Genomic DNA, 18,491 nt, shown 5'->3' on the forward strand with positions numbered 1-18,491 from the left:
CAGGGGAGAAGATACGGATGCTAGACAGAACATAAATTAGGTTCAATTTGGTTTATTATGTGAATGTGATACTGCTTTGATTGCAGCAATCTAAAATCACTTAAGCTAACCGTATATGCCTACGTTTTAAATGTATGGTGAAGCTAATGAGCCTACGTTATCTTTATGGTATTAAAATTTTATAGCTTCCAGTGCGAGATGATTTAAGGGGATCGAGTTAAAAACTGAAAGAAACCGACGAGTTACTAAATGGACTCAAGTTACCCTTATTAGTCGTAACGTAAATGCGTATCTTCAAAAATTTGTGTTAAATATTTGTTCCCCTGCACTTGTTCAGCAAACTGTGGAGGCGCTACGGTAGAAAATATTCACTCTGCAGGTAAATCATGGCCAAATATTTGCCAATATTAGCCATCACCTTCACATTTCTGGGCATTCTCCAGTGCTATGCTAGCGACGACGACTCGAGAAAGGCAAGAACGAACGGATGTTGCAATATTCATAATTATCATTATAAGTTGGCGATATTGAATGTCCTTTTATCGATTGATGATATGCTGTGATTTGATCACTTATCGTCTTGTCTCGATTATATATGCAGGTATATATAGTGTTGCTGGACCCTTCTTTAGAATCCACAAAGGATGTTGCTCTTGAATTTCTTTCCAAGGTCGTCGAGGGCAGGTGATGTTTTCATAGATGGGAGATCTCATTGACTGTTTTAAATATAGCATTAAATTTTTTGAGTGAACTTTTTTCTGATTCTGACGAAAATTTTGTTCTTTTTTATTTCCCTCCTAATTTTAGGACACCTGCAGAATCTCTTGTTTACGTTTACAAGAACGTGGTCACGGGGTTTGCAGCTAGACTAACCGTGAAGGAGGCAGAAAAACTAGCAAGTATGTATAAGATTAAATTATTAATGTCACACTCACACATGCTTAATTCTATCAAAATTTTCATCTTATAGCTAATATGCATATTATTAATTCCCAGTCACTCTTTTTTGGAGCTAATTGAGCATATATACTCTAATGATGTTGACATGCATACAGGATTGCAAGGCGTACTGTCTGTTATCCCGGAACAAAATTATCAGATTGGGAATCCAACTGCATACGGATTAGAATTATCAGAAAAATCAGCAGGTGAAATATCACCCATCTCCAGCTGAGGCCTGAATGCTGAGATCCGGAGCCCCAGAGCAAATTGTTGATCAAATAAATAAATATACATGGGACAAGCTACCTGCCCTATAAATGAACCAGGAGCTAGTATACTATGAGTTACTATGTAATTGTGATCCAACCAAAAGATTATCAAATTATTGATTTACTCAATCAAGATTAAATATGAATTGTGTCATAAATCTTGATAGAATTACTAAGTTCTTTAAGTATACTACATCTATACTTCATATTATCTTCATAAATTAATAAATCACTAATTCATATAAATTTATTACTAAATTAATAGATTTTTCGTGATCTTAAGACTATTAGTTTATCGAGGTTCTACGTATGAAACTAATGAAAAATTACCATACATATGTGTCAAAAAGAAAAAAAGAAAAAAAAAAGTAACCACCCAAATATAATTTTGTCAAAAACGGCACGAATACTTTCCTTTCATTTGATGTCTAAATATAAAAAATCTTGATGCCGTTCCAATCTCTAATCAAAATGGCTATTTTGAGTTATTTTTCCAAAAAGGAAAAACCGATGAAATGTAGTTAATTAAATTCCTTATAATATAAACAGTCAAACGAAAAAAGGGAAGCGTCGAGCTGTACATTCCAAGTTTTGCATTTACCATTTGCTTTTTTACAGCCCATCACAGCTATTCTTTCAAAAAAGGAACCGCCATAACATTCAAGCACAAAAGGAAAAAAAAGAAAAAAGAAAAAAGGGGGGGGTTAAAATTAAAATATTCTTTTTTACCCTGATTTAATTTAGTTGATATCAAAATCCCATTGATTAATCTAATCAATTTCAACTTTGCGGAGATGTGTTGTATAAGCCCCGTCTGTTCTTGCTGCATGTGTTTGTTCTCCTTGGTAATTCTTTTTGGATGTGTCTTCGGCTTCGGAATATACAAGGATGGATTTCTAATGCTTCACAATAAACTCAAATATGAATCTACGGCTCATCCCTCCCTTTCTGCAAGGCCGTTCTTGGGATTCCCTCCTCCGCCCGGTTCTTTTTAAGAATTATTATTATTATTATTATTATTATTACTACTACTACTGTTATTTAAATTTTTTCAGTAATTTTTTTGCCCTTTTGTTTGAGTCTTTTTATATGTTATATATTAAAATTATAGTGATTCGAACATGTCGCAGTTACTGCGTCAACCTTCTCTATCCAATAGTCTGAGCTTTTTGCTCAAGCATATATATATAGATTGATTTTATTATGATTTAATATGTAGATTGATTTTATTATGATTTAATGTAATTATATGAGGATCGAGGTTTGATTATCTCAACCCCATTTGTGCCATTTTATGTACTCAAAATAAATTTAACCCAAAAAAAAAAAATTCAACTTTGCAGCATATGGTGTATTATTTCTTTTCAGATATGATTATGTTGTTTACTTTTCGGTTTTTCTTTTCTTTTAATAATGCCAATATTAATTAGTTAGCATGTAACTTAAGGGGCGTTCGGCACTGTTTTTCATGGGCCATTCTCATTTTCTTTTTACAAATTCAAGCGAAGCATTCGGTAATCCTTCTTGTAAAACGTAATTGTAAAACACAGAATCTGATTTACCCTTGACAGTTGTAAATTATAAAACAACTTATACATGTTTTACTTGTTTTATAAAATAAATTGTAAAATAAAATATAATAGTAAACACGGCTAATAAAAAATAACAGATATTCTTCATCTTTAAGACTTTGACACCTCGTCTATCTCTCTAACCTTATCGGATTTTTTATTTAAATATGCTTCATTTGTCCTTAAATACCAAATCTATACTCCATTACATACATATATCTCGTGAAAGTGTAAAAAATCAAAAATAATCTAAAAAAACTATCTATTTACGTTTACTTCTTCTTTCACGACTTCTACATAACAACACAACCAAAGTCGAGTATACTCGACTTTTTACCTAACTTAATTAAAAAGAAAATTTTCATTTCAATTTAAGTCGAGTATTCTCAACCAATTACTGAACTTCAATGAAAAGTCAAGAATTTTTGTTAAATAAATATTGGGTAAGGTTAAATTAAAGTCGGGTATTCTCGACTCTTTACTCGGCTTACTTGAAAAAATCGAGAATTTTTCAGATAATTTTTTATTTCAATTGACGTCGAGTATTCTCGACTATTTACCCGACTAACATGAAAAAGTCGAGAATTTATGCTGAATTACTAATTGTGTATGGTTTGGTTAAAGTCAAGTATTCTCGACTATTTACCCGACTTCGAGGAGTTGGGTTTAATTTTATGAGGATTTAGTTGTGGTTATTTTTATACTTTCTCTAGTTTTTTTAGAGTATATATATGTAAAATTTAAGAGTGTTATAATTTTAAGTATATATTGAATATTTTGAAGGAAATGGGGTACATCCCACACAATTCTCCCAACCTTATCTCTTAACTCTCATCTCCCTCCATGATTTATGAACTGCATCTCGCTCGTCCTTTCTTCTTCCTCTGTTTTTTCTATTTCTCCTTCATAGTTCTTTTCTTTATTTGTTGGATTATTTTATTTAGTTTTACTTGATAAAATCACCAAAGATCTATAGAGATTTACACTGAACTTTGCAGATCTGGGTATTTGGTTCTTAATTGTAAGCAAGCATGTAATCTTTTTTTTTTTTTTTCCAGAAACGCTATATTTAATCATTTTAATTTGATCAAATGTTAAAATGTTGAAAGAATTCAATAGATTTTTTCTTTTTTGATAAAAAGGAGAATTAGATTTAATATTTATAAAATTCTTTTATCTTTTTCCTCCTTTTAAATCATTTTCGAATCAAGTATATAAGGTAGAAAGATCGACTGAACAGTGAGCATGTTAACAGAAAATAATTATTTAAAAAAGTTAAAATTGCTTATTGTTATTGTTGTTGTTGTAAGTTGGTATATTGAAAAATAAATTAGTTTTTTATATGAATTTTAAACACAAATTTAATTTAACTTGAATGTGGTAAAAATTGTTAGTAGATACCAAACGTGTATTATTAATTTCGTTTTCTAAATATTATTAATTTCGCTTTTAATGAGGTGGGGCATTGGGTAGGCCTAGAGATGGCCAACGGGCCGTGTGCCGGCCCAGGCCTATCAAAGGAAGCCCACACGTGCTCGTACTCGTGTTGTGCTGTGCTCATTATTCATTTCTTGCCGTGTCATACCGTGCCAATCCGGCACACGTGCCATGCCTACACGTGTTTGTACTCGTGCCCACTCGTGCTGTACCCACACATGCCGTGCCGTGAAAAAATAGCCCACTAAGTTTTTTTTTTTTAAAAAAAAGCGCATGCTAAGTTGTTGTCTTATTTTTTCAAGCTTATATATATTTTTTGAATTCATGTGCCTTTATTTAAATTTAATAGAATAAAAAATTAAAAACTCAAGTCCATAATCAATAATAATAAATTAATAATAATAAGAAAATGTAATATTAGTTGCTAAGTTTGACCCTATGGTATTAGAATTCTTTTTTAGCACTTAATAATAACAATAATAATAATCTTTTTTAAGGGTTAACTTAATTATTAACTTGGAATTACGTAAAGTCATGTATCATAGTTTATAACAATATTAATACATATTTATAAAATCATGATATTTATAATTTTATTTATTAAAATATGATATTAATTATTTATTTAATAAATTATAAACATAAATCAATTACAATTTTTTTGAAACTAAGAATTAAATAAATTTAAAAAACTTGAGCCAATAAAATATATTAAAAAATTTAATTTCAAGTTATTTATAAAATCATAAAATTTTAAGTTTACTTTCATTAAAAAATAAAAAGTGCTTATTGCGTGCTTTTTCGCGTGCCGTGCTTTGGCCCATCTCTAATTGTGCCGTGCTTTTAAAGCTAGCGTGCCTAAAATCTAAGTCTGACACGGCCCATATATGTGTCGTGCCGTGCCGTGTGCTCTACCAAGACGTGCTCGTGTCGTGCCGTGTCTCGTGCCGTTCGGCCCATTGGCCACCTCTAGGTAGGCCTCCCAACCCCTTTGCCATCCTTGCTCATAATCAACTTTCTCAACTCTGAATACAATCCATAGTCACCTCTTGTGAAACACTTGCTCATTGATAGTGTACAGGTTAAATGTTTTAAGACTCATCAGTCGTTTTTAATAGACTATTTAGTATAAATTATATGTTTAGAACTTAATAATAATTTAAAAAGAAAAATACCACAACAACACGTTCAATTGATTCCCTTTCATCCAATTCTACTCGTGTTTTTTTATTTAATCCACATATTAAACTGATTGTATTAACCTTAATTTAAACGGTTTAGTGCAGCGTATTCATTTGTGAGTTTAAAATAAAAATACTTATAGACATTTTTATTTAAGAACAGTGAATCATAACCTTGTATTCCTCAGCAGAAAATCGGGTCAATGTGAAATCCAAATTTTATTATTAAAAAAAAACTCCTTGTGATGAACATTATACTAACAAACAACACTTCTCTTCAAAAAAAAAAAAAAAACAACACTTTGCATTGTAAATATTTTAGACGTGTCATTTATCAAATTTTTAGACGTGACATTTGTCAATTTCTGAGATGATAAGCGTTAAGCTGTTCATAGCCTCTGACGCCTAGCCCCACTGCCTCAATTATTGGTGTTTAGAAAAGGAAATGGTCCCCGCCTGTACAGACTATTTTATATTTTCTCGGTTGAACCCCCCAGAAATATTTCTAGAAGCCGAAGCCGTGACAATTCAAGACTCAAAGAGCCGACAAGGGCAACATGACAATCACAAAAGGCTCGTCGCCGGTCCTATCAAGATGACAAACAAACTAGCCAGTACGCAATAAATAAAAATAAAACAGAGATCCCCCCCAAGCAGTCAAAGTCTGAGTCAGAGATGGAGAAGCAGGATCATGTTCATGTTGCGATACTCCCGCTTCCAGCCGTAGGCCATGTCAACTCCATGCTGAACCTTGCAGAGCTGCTCGGCCACGCCGGCATCAAGATTACGTTTCTCAACACCGAACATTATTACGATCGCGTCATCCGTCACAGCAGTGATGCCTTTTCGCGTTACATGCAAATTCCGGGATTTCAATTCAAGACCTTAACAGATGGACTTCCGAGGGATCATCCTCGAACTCCAGATAAATTCCCTGAGCTTGTTGATTCATTGAACTGCGCCACTCCACCCCTTTTGAAAGAGATGGTCAGTGATTCTAAGTCGCCGGTGAACTGTATTATCACAGATGGGTATATGAGCCGTGCAATTGACGCTGCCAGAGAAGTTGGAGTTTCCATTATTTATTTTCGCACTATTAGTGCTTGTGCATTTTGGTCATTCCATTGCATCCCTGATATCATTGATGCAGGCGAGCTTCCGATCAAAGGTACTTACATAAATACATAAACCTATTACCTACCTTTCTTGCACGCTCTGCATTAGCTTATAAACAGAGGAAAACACTATAGTAGTAGTTTTTTGGCTTTTTGTAATCCCTTTTTTTGCTTTGGATTTCCGCCACTTAATTAATTAATTATATATCCCATTTCCATCTTATAACAGCCCCAAGAGTTCTAATTCATTTGACTTATTAACTTGACATACAATTCCACTTATTAGCCAATGAAGTTGTTCGGTTCGTCAGCCTTTGCACTAAAAGTCAGCATATTAACATTAAAAGTTGTCAATAGTTAATTTCACCAAATTTCTAGTTTTCTTTTTTCCTTTAAACTCATTGAGAGACATGTCTCTAATGTTTGAGAAAATTTGTACATCCAAATTACTATGTCAACCGTACAACTAGTCAAAATATATTACCATGTTTGTGTTTGTGTTCAAAGTTAAATTATATTCTATAGCTGGAGAGCATAATGAATGTTCTCTGATATTCCAGCATAATTCCACTGATGTTCAGCACCTATTTATACACTAAGAATATCGTTCTATTATAACTCATGCAATTTCATGATCAGTTGCTGAGATTTTCTGTCTAGTGGGACAGTAAGAAGGATAGGTAGTTATTTTTACTATTGTCTTCTTCCTTAAATTGATCTTCACCATTGACTTCTTTATGCTGTAAATCGAACAGAACATATTTATGGAAGCTTTCACTTGAATCAGTGATCTTTGATGAATGAGCACGAGTTCAAATGGCAGCTTTCCTGCCAAGACTGACTCTTGGAGGCATTTTATCAAACAGTTTAATGTTTCCATCAAACACCTTATTTTAACTTATTATTAACTATCAGACAAGTTTGTGGTTACAGTGTGTAAAACTGCACTCGCCACATTATCATTTGTTGATTATATTGTTTTGATGTACAAAAGATTTTCTCTTATTTTACTTTTCTTTTTCTTTCTAAGCTTCAATTCTGTTTATTCAAATTTCATTTATAGGAACTGAAGACATGGATCGCCTGATAACCACTGTACCTGGAATGGAAGGTTTTCTCAGGTGCCGTGATCTTCCGAGCTTCTGTCGAGTTAACGACCCAATGGATCCGCACCTCCTACTCTTTGCACGCGAGACCCGATTATCTGCTCATGCAGACGGTCTCATATTGAACACATTTGAAGATCTGGAAGGACCCATCTTGTCCCAAATCCGCAACCACTCATGCCCGAATATCTACAGCATTGGACCTCTTAATGCTCATCTCAAAGTAAGAATCCCAGAAAAAACATATTCCTCAAGCAGTTTGTGGAAAATTGACAGAAGCTGCATGGCATGGCTTGACAAGCAACCCAAGCAATCTGTTATCTATGTCAGCTTTGGTAGCATTGCAGTAATGTCAAGAGATCAACTAATAGAGTTTTATTACGGCCTTGTTCATAGCAAGAAAAATTTCTTATGGGTCATCAGGCCTGACTTGATTTCAGGAAAAGATGGTGAGAATCAAATTCCTGAGGAGCTTCTGGAGGCAACCAAGGAAAGAGGATGCATTGCGGGATGGGTTCCACAGGAAGAAGTTTTAGCCCACAGCGCGGTTGGTGGATTTTTGACCCACTGTGGCTGGAACTCGACCCTGGAGAGTATCGTGGCTGGAATGCCTATGATTTGTTGGCCATCTTTTGCTGATCAGCAGATCAATAGTAGGTTTGTTGGTGAAGTGTGGAAGCTGGGGTTAGATATAAAGGATTTGTGTGATAGAAATATTGTTGAGAAGACGGTGAATGATCTAATGGTGGAGAGGAAGGAAGAGTTCATGGAATCAGCTGATCGGATGGCTAATTTGGCTAAAAAAAGTGTTAATAAAGGCGGATCCTCATATTGCAATTTGGACCGTCTGGTAAATGATATAAAAATGATGAGCTCACAACCACAAAATTGCTGAAAGCTTGGTGCAAGATGCCACTACATGCTTGACTTCCAAGTAATTTCAAGTTTGGAAGTGTTTGCCAATGAAATAAATTAAATCACGCCAAAGGACTAGTACTTATTTTTATTTTACTTTCTTCTGTTGTCTTTGAATTATCCTCTGTTAGTCTGTTTTATGTTGTTTATATAAGCTATCGCAAGGCTCTTTTACTCTGAGCTTATCCGAGCTACCCTATGATGTTTGTAAGAGCTATATATGAGTTCAAAAGAAGAGACCACACAGATAGAAATAATGACTATTTAACAAAATGCCAAGCGCAGCCATTCCCAATAGATAATCTAGTAGTAGCGTACTAGCAGTCATCAAGACAAATGTACATATAACATTAATTTTTATTGATAAGAATCTCTAAACTTTAAAATTCATTTAATCTAGCAGTAACATCTTGCACTAACCTTAGCTATATGTTTTCATGCTAGGGAGCTCATCATCTTAATATCATCAATCAGACGGTCCAAATTACAATAAGATGGTCCACCTTCATTAGCAGTGGTTCTAGCCATTGTAGCCATCCGATCAGCTGCTCTCATAAACTCCTCCTTCCTCTCCACCATGAGATCATTCACCATTTTCTCAACAACATTTCTATCGCACACATCCTTCATATCCAATCCAAGATTCCACACTTCACTCACAAACCTACTATTGATCTGTTGATCAGCAAAGTAAGGCCAGCAAATCATTGGCACCCCGGCTACTATACTCTCCAATGTTGAGTTCCAGCCGCTGTGTGTCAAGAATCCAGCCACAGCCTGGTGAGCCAGTACCTCCTCCTGTGGAACCCAACTAACCAAATGACCTCTCTCCTTCGTGCCCTCCACAAGCTCTGCCGGGGCGTCACCTTCGCCAATCACAGAATCTGGCCTAATGACCCACAAGAACCGCTGCTTACTGTCTACAAGACCGTGCCAAAACTCAATCAGCTGTTCCCTTTTCAACAGTGTAATGCTACCAAAGCTTACGTACAGTACAGACCGCACAGGCTGTTTACCAAGCCATTCAATGCAACTTCTGTCCACTTCCCAGAGACTGTTTAGAGACTTTTGGGATGACGATGAGATCACGTTTGAGGCGAGTCTTGTCTTGAGCTGCAAGTGAAGAGGTCCTATTGTGTACACTTTGGGGCATTTGGTGCGTATATGTGACAGAATTGGTTCTTCTAGGTCTTCAAACGTGTTGAGTATCAAAGCATGGGTTCGAGGGGACTGTTGGGTCACGTTCTTAAGAACTTGCAAATCTCGGTCGGTTACGTCACTCACTCGGCAAAAGCTGGGGAGATCTCGGAATCTCAGAAAAGTTTCCATGCCTGGAACTTTTGTTATCAGACGATCCATGTCTTCATCGTAGGCTTCAATTTTAAATAATAACCCACTTAGTTAAGTTTTGTTCTCACGTAAAAATTTAAGAGGAAAAAATAAAAAGTGTTTTGTGTATACCTTTCATAGGAAGCTCGCCTGCTTGGATCATTTCAGGGATAGAGAAATATGCCCAGAAGCTACAAGCACTTATAGCACGAAAATGGATTACAGGGATTTCAAGTTCAGTAGCAACGTCTACCACAAATTCCATACATGCATCTCCAATGATGCAGCTCACTGGCGGGCTAGTGTCAATCAGCATCTGTTTGAGAAGTGGCCTGGTATTCAAACTCAAAGAATCGAATATCTCCATCAATCGGTCACCTGCTCGTGGGTGATCCGCTGGAAGACCATCTGAGATGGTCTTAAATTGGAATTCAGAATACTGCAGAAAACGGTCATGGATATCCGTGTACCGGATGAGGCGTTCGTGGTTGTGCTTGGAGTTTAGGAAGGTCACTTTTAGGCCAGCTAAGCCAAAAATCTCGGCAAGCTTGAGCATGGAATTCACATGGCTTTGGCATGGGAGAGGAAAGATCAGGATATGAGGAGATTTAGGCTTTTCTTCCATTCTTGTTATCTTGAACTCTAGTTATCTAGTTTTGCTGTGGAAGATTTTTGTAGTAGTATGTTTTGTCATGATTCACAAACTTCCGGTAAAAGAATCTTTGAGGCCACACTCAAAACTGACAAAATAACCGGTTATAAGTTTTTTTTTTTTAATTCTCTCTCTCTTTTTTTTTTTTGAAAAGTTTAATTCTCTCTCTTATTTTGGAAGGTATCTGCTTGTTTGCTGATGGCTTTTTTTTTTTAAAAAAAAAAAATTAGTTCTGATTTTCTTAGTGACTCACACGTCACAGATGTTATTTACAAGTTTTCTCTATTCGTCATTATAAACCATCCTAGGCCCGCGGGCTTAGACTAGGCCCTCGCACATGAGGACCTGGACAAGGGTCCAAACTCGGGTCAAGCTTAGATCTACTATTTAAAAAAAATAAATTTATAAATTAGAATTGTATTATTAAAATTGAAAAGTAATTTAAAAATAAAAAAGAAAACTTAAATTCTTAACTTATAAATTAATAATGATTCAAAAGAGCTAAAATTATAATACTAAAGTCTCTCTTTTGTAATAATTAATTAATAGAGTATTTAAATTAGAGAATCCAGTATTAAAAAAAATTAAAGTTATGAGCTTTTATTTGCTTTATTTATTATTTTACTTTGAAATATTCATTTTTTTTAATTTATCTATGATTATAATAACTTGTTGATCATTAATTTATTTCAAATTTAAAAAATAAATAAAAGCTCAAGTCCGGCTCCGAGCCCAAATCAAGCCCGCAATGGGCCTAGTCCAGGCCCTCACATTAAACTTTAAGTGGGCTTGGGCCTAGGTTTGAAAAAACCTGACCCAACCCCACTGTTTGCTATCCGTACCAACAAGCTTTTGTAAAGAGCACATTGTTGCAGTGCAGCCAACAATTATAAGGAAACAAAATCAAATTCAATTTGATTTTGCAGCCGGAAAGATAGAATGGACAAAGGGGATGAAGCAAAAATGTTTAAAAAATAATAATAATTAAAAATTATATTTTTAATTATTTTATTATTTGTATAGTAACTCATTTCTCCTATAAATAGCTAAGGATTTCATTCATCTCAAATTTTGAGAGCTTAAGAGAAATTGCAAGTGAAACAATTCTAGAGTTCTGAGAATGTGAGCAATTGGAGAGTGTGTGTGAGCAATTGGAGAGTGTGTGTGAGAGAGTGCTTTAGGTGTATTTGAGTTTTGGAAAGTGAGGTTTTTATTACTCAAATATTATACTCTACTCATTGTTAGTTTAATAATAATACTCTCTTGTTCCCGTAGACGAAGACACTTTGTCGAATCGCGTTAAATTTTATATCATTTATCTTTCTGTGATTATTTGGTACGCTTGATTCTGCATCTGCACTCAACACACATATTCAATACAATTATTTATTATAATCATACATCGCAAATCTTTTAGCTATTCTCCGATTTTGAGCTCATCATCCTTATATCATTTATAAGATGGTCCAAATTGCAATACGAGGATCCACCTTCATTAACACTTTTTATAGCCAAATTAGCCATCCGATCAGCGGATTTCATAAATGCCGCCCGCCTCTCCACTAACAGTTCATTCACCATCTTCTCAACTATCTTTCTATCACACAAATCCTTCATATCTAACCCCAGCTTCCACACTTCATCCACAAACCTACTATTGATCTGCTGATCAGCAAATGATGGCCAGCAAATCATAGGCATTCTAGCCACAATACTCTCCAGAGTTGAGTTCCAGCCGCAATGAGTCAAAAATCCGCCAACAGCCTTGTGGCCTAAAACTTCTTCCTGCGGAACCCAGCCTGCAATGTATCCTCTCTCCTTAGTTGCCTTGTCAAGCTCCTTCGGAATCTGATTCTCACCATCTTTCCCAGAAATCAAGTCAGGCCTGATGACCCACAGGAATCTTTTGTGGCTGTTGACAAGACCATACCAAAACTCAATTAGTTGATCTCTTTGCATCACCGCAACGCTGCCGAAGCTTACGAAAATTACAGATTTGGAAGGTTGATTGTCAAGCCAAGCTATGCAACTTCTATCCACTTCCCATAAACTGTTTGAGGAATGTGTGTTTTCGGGGATTCTTGCTTTGAGATGCGCATTAAGAGGTCCAATGGTGTAAATTTTAGGGCAGTGAGCACGGATTTGGGACAGCACGGGCCCTTCCAGGTCTTCAAATGTGTTCAATACGAGTCCGTCTGCTCGAACAGATGATCGGGTCTCGCTCACAACGAGTTGGAGGTTCATGTCCATTGGGTCCTCGGCTCGGCAGAAGCTTGGAAGGTCGCGGCACCGGAGAAACTTTTCCATGCCAGGCACATGTTTTATTAGGCGATCCATGTCTTCATTTCCTTCACATGAAAATTGAATCAAAGGAATTCGATCTTAGAAAGAAATAAGAAGAATTGGAAAATTAATAGGATCCAAATGTAAATTTTATCAAGAAAGTAAGTTAAAGTGAGACTACTGATAAATGTGGAGTTTTATTTGGGAAGCAACTGCAGTTTAACAAATTCACTTAGTTATTAAATGTGGCATTATTTTTTGGTTATGTAAGTCAGACTGAATTTGGACACTACGGAGGAGGATTATTACAGGGGGGAAACGAAGTATGTAGAGTTGGTTTTGTGATGTAAAATCCCAAGTGAGAAATCAAATTGAATATAATAAAAACTAAAGTTGTTACTTGCTTGTTTTCCTCTGTTTTCACGTATTTTCTCCCATTTTTTGAGCTTAGGCGTACGCATTTCCAATGTGTCCACCATTTATATATATGTATGTATTATTTTTAATTGAATTATTGTGTGCACTGTTTAGGACTAAAACAAAAGTCCACAAAAGGGCACCAAAAAAAAAAAAAAAAATCAAAAGATACGAATATATTGTAAATTGTTACCGCAAAAAAAAAAAAAAAAAAAAAACAGAGACAAAGTACCTTTGATAGGGAGCTCGCCGGCGTCGATGATTTCAGGGATGCAAAAATAAGCCCAAAAGGCACAAGCGCTGACGGTACGAAAATAGATAATGGGAATTCCAACTTGTTTTGCAACATCGATAGCAAAGCTCATAAGTCCATCTGAGATTATACAGTGCACCGGCGACTTAGCATCAGTGAGCATATCTTTCAAAAGAGGGGGAGTTACTGATGCCAATGAATTCAACAACTCGTGGAAATTATCTACCGTTTGCGGATGGTCCTTTGGAAGGCCATCTGTTATGGTCTTGAATTGAAATCCTGGAAGATTCATGTAACGTGAAAAAACATCACTGCTGTGACGGACGAGGCGCTCGTGGTAATGCTCGGAATTGAGAAAGGTAATTTTGATACCGGCATGGCTGAGCAGCTCGGCCAGCTTCAGCATGGAGTTGACATGGCCTAGTGCTGGGAGAGGCCATATCAGAACATGAGGAGGATAGCATGCATATTTTGGACCTGGCCGTGGCACCTGCTCCATCTATCAAATCGAAAGCTCCTTTTGAGTTTTGGTATTACCTTGTTAACTGACTTGCCAGCGCCTGCGTCAAGCTTAATATTGAGTGGTGCTGCCGACGAGTCCTCAACCAAATCCAAATCACTATGCTATAATTACAATTTTATCCCTATATAAAATGGCAAAACACAAATGACAAATTTAAAGAAGTCACGTCTCTGTGTTAATAAAAACTCCCTGTTAATCTTTCATCTCATGGTGCGGGGACCCCATGGGCATGGGGGGGACAATTGTTTAAATCGCCGAGTCGACTCACTCCACACCATGCTGTACAGGAATGTCCTCAGTCCTTAAAAATAAAACTAATCATCAGCAAAACAACTAGAAATGGTAAAATCTTGAAGTTAGCGGGTAAGCAAACTCTAACCCATTAAAATTGAGTAAAATCCAATGTTTTAAAGATTCTGCCAAAAATTATGTGGTAAACGGTTGCAGCCTTGCTGTTGATTATAAACATTTTCACAATTAACCTTAAGGATCGTTAGCAAATTACTTTTATGGTGCATTTACTTCTTTGAAATCAAAATATGAGAAATAAAAATTAAAATAATTTATTTAATTGAGCTGTAAGTATTGAAATCAGCATAAGTTATATTTTCATTGGTGTGTTTATTTTGATTTTTTAATGATAATAGATTATAAAAAGTTATTAAAATATCCTTCCTTGCAATTATACAATTATTCTAACAGAATAAATAGTAAATAATTTTATTATAAATATTACTATCATTATTATTATTGCAATTATTATTATAATAATATAATGAAATAATGATAATTATTATTACAATAGTTATATTTTTAACAATAATAATCTTAATATTTTATTTATTATAATAATTATAGTTAATAATATTAACAATAATAATTATTATTATAATCATAATAAAATAATTTTTTAATAACTATTACAATGGTTATTATTGTTGTTGTTATTATTTAAATGTGGTAAAAAAAAATCAATTTTGTTAAGAGTAAAAAAGTCAATTCATTCATCATTCCTGATTTTCATTCTTACCTCCCATGAAAATAAATTCTCATTGTCTCACTCCTAAATTTTTGGACTCCACCAAAAATTAATTCTTATTCTTTTATGTTTTTAACAAGTAATCCTTATCAATTCTAATACAAGAAGTAAACATATCATTAATCTATTCTATGTTTTCAAAAAAGTGGAGTATGATGTTTTAGTACACATTTACATGTTTATTTATGGATGAATATTTCAATTAGATTAAACGTTTTAATAATTTATAGAATAAGATATAGAAAACACATATAAAAGAAGATTTAGAAATCACAATTAATTAATCAGAGACACTCTCTCACAATTGTGAGGTTAATGGTTTGAATCTCCAAAAAAATATTGTAGATGTTTAATTTTTTTAAAAAATTTGAGTGAAAGTAGTCTTCTCTCTTTCGAAATACGAGCGGAGTTAACCTTACTCAAATATTAAGGAGAGTCAAAATTTGAGTAGTGCGTTAAAATTTAGGCAGTACTGTATAAGATTTAACGTAAATTAGTTCTAGTAATTATTTAATTATAAATATCAGTTATAGTCTCATATAATATGAGTTATAATATGAGCAATTGTCTCATTTAATTTTAAAAAATTACAAATAATTTCTTGAAAAGAAATTATACTACTTTTTAAGTGGAATAGTTGGGAATTTCAAGTAATTGGTCAAGGAGCTAAAGTAGTTAAAATGGTGATAAATCTTGATAGTAAAATTAGGCCTATGGCAAGTCCATCTATTCTCAATCGTTAATCATGGACTGTCACTCCGATTCCTCATAAAAAGTTTCTATATATAAGAGTTCTTTTTCTAAGGGGCATCCTCATTTTTTTTTTTTTTTTATGCAGATACATTTTTACACTATGGGATTTAAGAGAGTTAATTTGTTTATTGGATTTTTATTATATCAAAATCATATAATTCAATAAATGAATATAAAAGAAAATCACAAAGTTTATGACATGATTCGTCTGGAATTTAGAGACGGAGTACGTTGAGACAAGTCTCGTCAAATTGGTTACGTAAACAATTAGCATCAGTGCTTCAGTTGAATTGATAACAGAAAATTGGACAATTATTCAAAGCTTCCAACAACACAATGGGATCGACTTGAAGCCAGAAAATTGAGCTTTATTTCTTGTGCGATCATCTTTAAGTAAGTTTGGACGATCAATACTTGTTACACCATAGGATTGAAAAAACTAGAATGAAAGTATGTGATCAACCAATCTCTCTAGAGATTGATATGAAGAACCAGCTTCTAATAAGGAAAGTTCCAGTTTCTCCTTCAAGTGCATAATCCTCTCTCTCATTTCCTGGCCTTCAGCTTCAACAGTTACTCTTCTGATTGCTGTTTCGATCTCCCTTCTCTCAAACTTCCTTTCTAAATGCAATCCAACCCTCCAAACATGACTAACATATCTTGCATTCACCAATTGATCACCAAAACAGGGTTGGCAAATCATGGGGACGCCTTCACATATGCTCTCCAATGTTGAGTTCCAACCATTGTGTGTCCAAAACCCTCCAACAGCAGGATGAGCTAAAACCTCTTGTTGGGGAGCCCATTTTACTATATGCCCTCTTCCATCCAGCATTTCCAGGAACCCTTTTGGCAAAGGTTCAAGCCATTCTACTCCAGGGACTAATCCTGGTCGAACCACCCAGAGAAAGGGTACCCTGCTATTCGCTAGCCCCCAAGCTATCTCCAAAAATTCGGTCACATTTACAACAACAATACTTCCAAAACTCACATACATTACAGATTTTGCTGCTTGTTTGTCTAACCAGGAAATGCAACTTTGGTCTTGAGATAGTAAGCTACTTGAAGAAGCTAGACAGTACTTGTGAAATGGGCCTATTGGGAACATTGGGATGGGAAAGTCCTTGTGTAATCTTGTGAGTTCGGTTTGTTCAAGGTCCTCAAAAGAGTTCCATATCAATCCTGAACAAGCCTTTGTCTTACTAACCACCGCTGATATCAGTTGATGAAAATTCCTTGTATCATGTGTTACAATAATCGGAATGTCTTTCACTCTCAGCGGTGGTAACTCTGTCACTGGTTTTTCTAACTGGGAATCTGAGGAAAAAGAAACTGAAAACCATAAATGAAATAAAATAATAAAAGAAAGAAAATCAGTGTGCACTTGTTAATGCTTGTTTGAATCTAAATAATGTAGGGAGAGACATGCAAACCTTGTTCGGCAAGGTAACCCTTTTCCAGTAGAATTTGGAAGGCAGAAAAAGCGAGAAAAGAAGAGATACTACTAGTTCTTAGCACGATCCTCGGAAGCCTTAGGGTATCAGCAACAGTTTGTGCGAAGTGCCAGATAGCGTCTGTGATTAAGCAGGTGACGGGCTCCTCCTGATCACCATTTGAAATCAACTTAGCCAGGCAATCCTGAAATGGCACAACACACTTGTCATTAAGGACTGTAAGAAGAGATATGGCATTCTCGGTGGAGACTTCGCTTTCCCACAGGCTCTCAGAGATGGAATTGAAGCTGAAGTGAGGATAGTTAGAAGGGTTTGGAGAGTTGAAGTTGGTGTGAATTATGGTGATGGAAAAGCCTTTACTATATAGAATGCTTGCAAGCTGAAGCATGGGGTTTATGTGGCCTTGCAAAGGCAGAGGAAAGAGTATCACCCGGCGCCCCTTCTTTTGTTGCACATTGGATTCTTTCTGCCTCTCCATTGAATCTGCCTCTCGCTTGCTCTTCAATGTCCCAACTTTATTTGATGTTAGGTTTATATGCACCTTCAGTTCAAGAGATCAACATGATAAACGTGTTCTACGATAGACAACATATTAAATTGAAGGAGACAGCCAGTACTATCCCGCTAGCATAATACGGTAAGTTCGTGTACAAATTGAACTTCTTCTGAGACCACTTCGTATACAAATTGAACTTCTTCTGAGGCCACAAAAAAAAAAAAACAACCATCTTTGTCACGGTACGGTTGTTTTCTTTTTCAGAACTTAAAGCAGGATGATGAATTATTTGATGGTAGTGATGCAGCCAATGATGTCATAGCTTATAACGAAGATGATGAGTCGATTTCTTAGCGAAAATATATAATTAACAAACCCACATGGGGCCAAAGGGTTTGTTAGAGATTTGCATCAGTGTGTCCCTTGAAGTGACCGCTGAGCAATAGGTATTGCTTGATCGATCTCTTCAACGAGCACCGCAGAGTAAATGGACTAACTGAGGAACCCCAATTAGTAAACAAAATTTTTCAAAAATAAAGAGAGAAACAAGTTATTATATGATAACCTACATACAGTACACGATGTTTTCTAAATTATAGGGAAACTGTTGTTCTTGTAAGCTTCCTTGAGCCAGGGGCAAAGGAAATTTTTTTAACCAATAAGTTATGCTAACGATCGTGAAACTAAGTAGGGTATCTATGGACCAGACAGCTTCAAACAAATATTTGAAATAGTTGTCACCTGCTCTTCAACGAA

General features: G+C 35.2%; 5 protein-coding genes across 5 annotated transcripts; 2 read left to right on the forward strand and 3 right to left on the reverse strand.

Annotated features, from left to right (window-relative positions):
- The first annotated feature begins 356 nt into the window (after positions 1–356).
- LOC112099310 (cucumisin-like) lies at positions 357–1,301 on the forward strand. The gene is made up of 4 exons (XM_024186700.1): positions 357–473; positions 602–684; positions 808–899; positions 1,056–1,301. The coding sequence occupies exons 1-4, from the start codon at positions 387–389 to the stop codon at positions 1,172–1,174; spliced, it is 381 nt and encodes a 126-aa protein (XP_024042468.1). The 5' UTR covers positions 357–386; the 3' UTR covers positions 1,175–1,301.
- Positions 1,302–5,894: 4,593 nt separating this feature from the next.
- Positions 5,895–8,687, forward strand: LOC18044890 (7-deoxyloganetic acid glucosyltransferase). The gene is made up of 2 exons (XM_006435509.2): positions 5,895–6,568; positions 7,579–8,687. Exons 1-2 carry the CDS (start codon positions 6,076–6,078, stop codon positions 8,514–8,516), a joined length of 1,431 nt encoding a protein of 476 aa, XP_006435572.1. The 5' UTR covers positions 5,895–6,075; the 3' UTR covers positions 8,517–8,687.
- Positions 8,688–8,725: 38 nt separating this feature from the next.
- LOC18044892 (7-deoxyloganetic acid glucosyltransferase) lies at positions 8,726–10,613 on the reverse strand. The gene is made up of 2 exons (XM_006435508.2): positions 9,998–10,613; positions 8,726–9,909 (listed from the first exon to the last, which is right to left on the reverse strand). The coding sequence occupies exons 1-2, from the start codon at positions 10,488–10,490 to the stop codon at positions 8,972–8,974; spliced, it is 1,431 nt and encodes a 476-aa protein (XP_006435571.1). The 5' UTR covers positions 10,491–10,613; the 3' UTR covers positions 8,726–8,971.
- A 1,218-nt stretch (positions 10,614–11,831) lies between these two features.
- On the reverse strand, positions 11,832–14,073 carry LOC18044891 (7-deoxyloganetic acid glucosyltransferase). Its single transcript, XM_006435510.2, has 2 exons — positions 13,450–14,073; positions 11,832–12,865 (listed from the first exon to the last, which is right to left on the reverse strand). Exons 1-2 carry the CDS (start codon positions 13,967–13,969, stop codon positions 11,931–11,933), a joined length of 1,455 nt encoding a protein of 484 aa, XP_006435573.1. The 5' UTR covers positions 13,970–14,073; the 3' UTR covers positions 11,832–11,930.
- A 1,997-nt stretch (positions 14,074–16,070) lies between these two features.
- LOC18044893 (UDP-glycosyltransferase 76B1) lies at positions 16,071–17,771 on the reverse strand. Its single transcript, XM_024185465.1, has 2 exons — positions 17,219–17,771; positions 16,071–17,102 (listed from the first exon to the last, which is right to left on the reverse strand). The coding sequence occupies exons 1-2, from the start codon at positions 17,715–17,717 to the stop codon at positions 16,225–16,227; spliced, it is 1,377 nt and encodes a 458-aa protein (XP_024041233.1). The 5' UTR covers positions 17,718–17,771; the 3' UTR covers positions 16,071–16,224.
- Positions 17,772–18,491: the final 720 nt, after the last annotated feature.

The sequence above is a fragment of the Citrus clementina genome, unplaced genomic scaffold (assembly GCF_000493195.1).
Source record: "Citrus clementina cultivar Clemenules unplaced genomic scaffold, Citrus_clementina_v1.0 scaffold_4, whole genome shotgun sequence".
Lineage (NCBI taxonomy): Eukaryota > Viridiplantae > Streptophyta > Magnoliopsida > Sapindales > Rutaceae > Citrus > Citrus x clementina.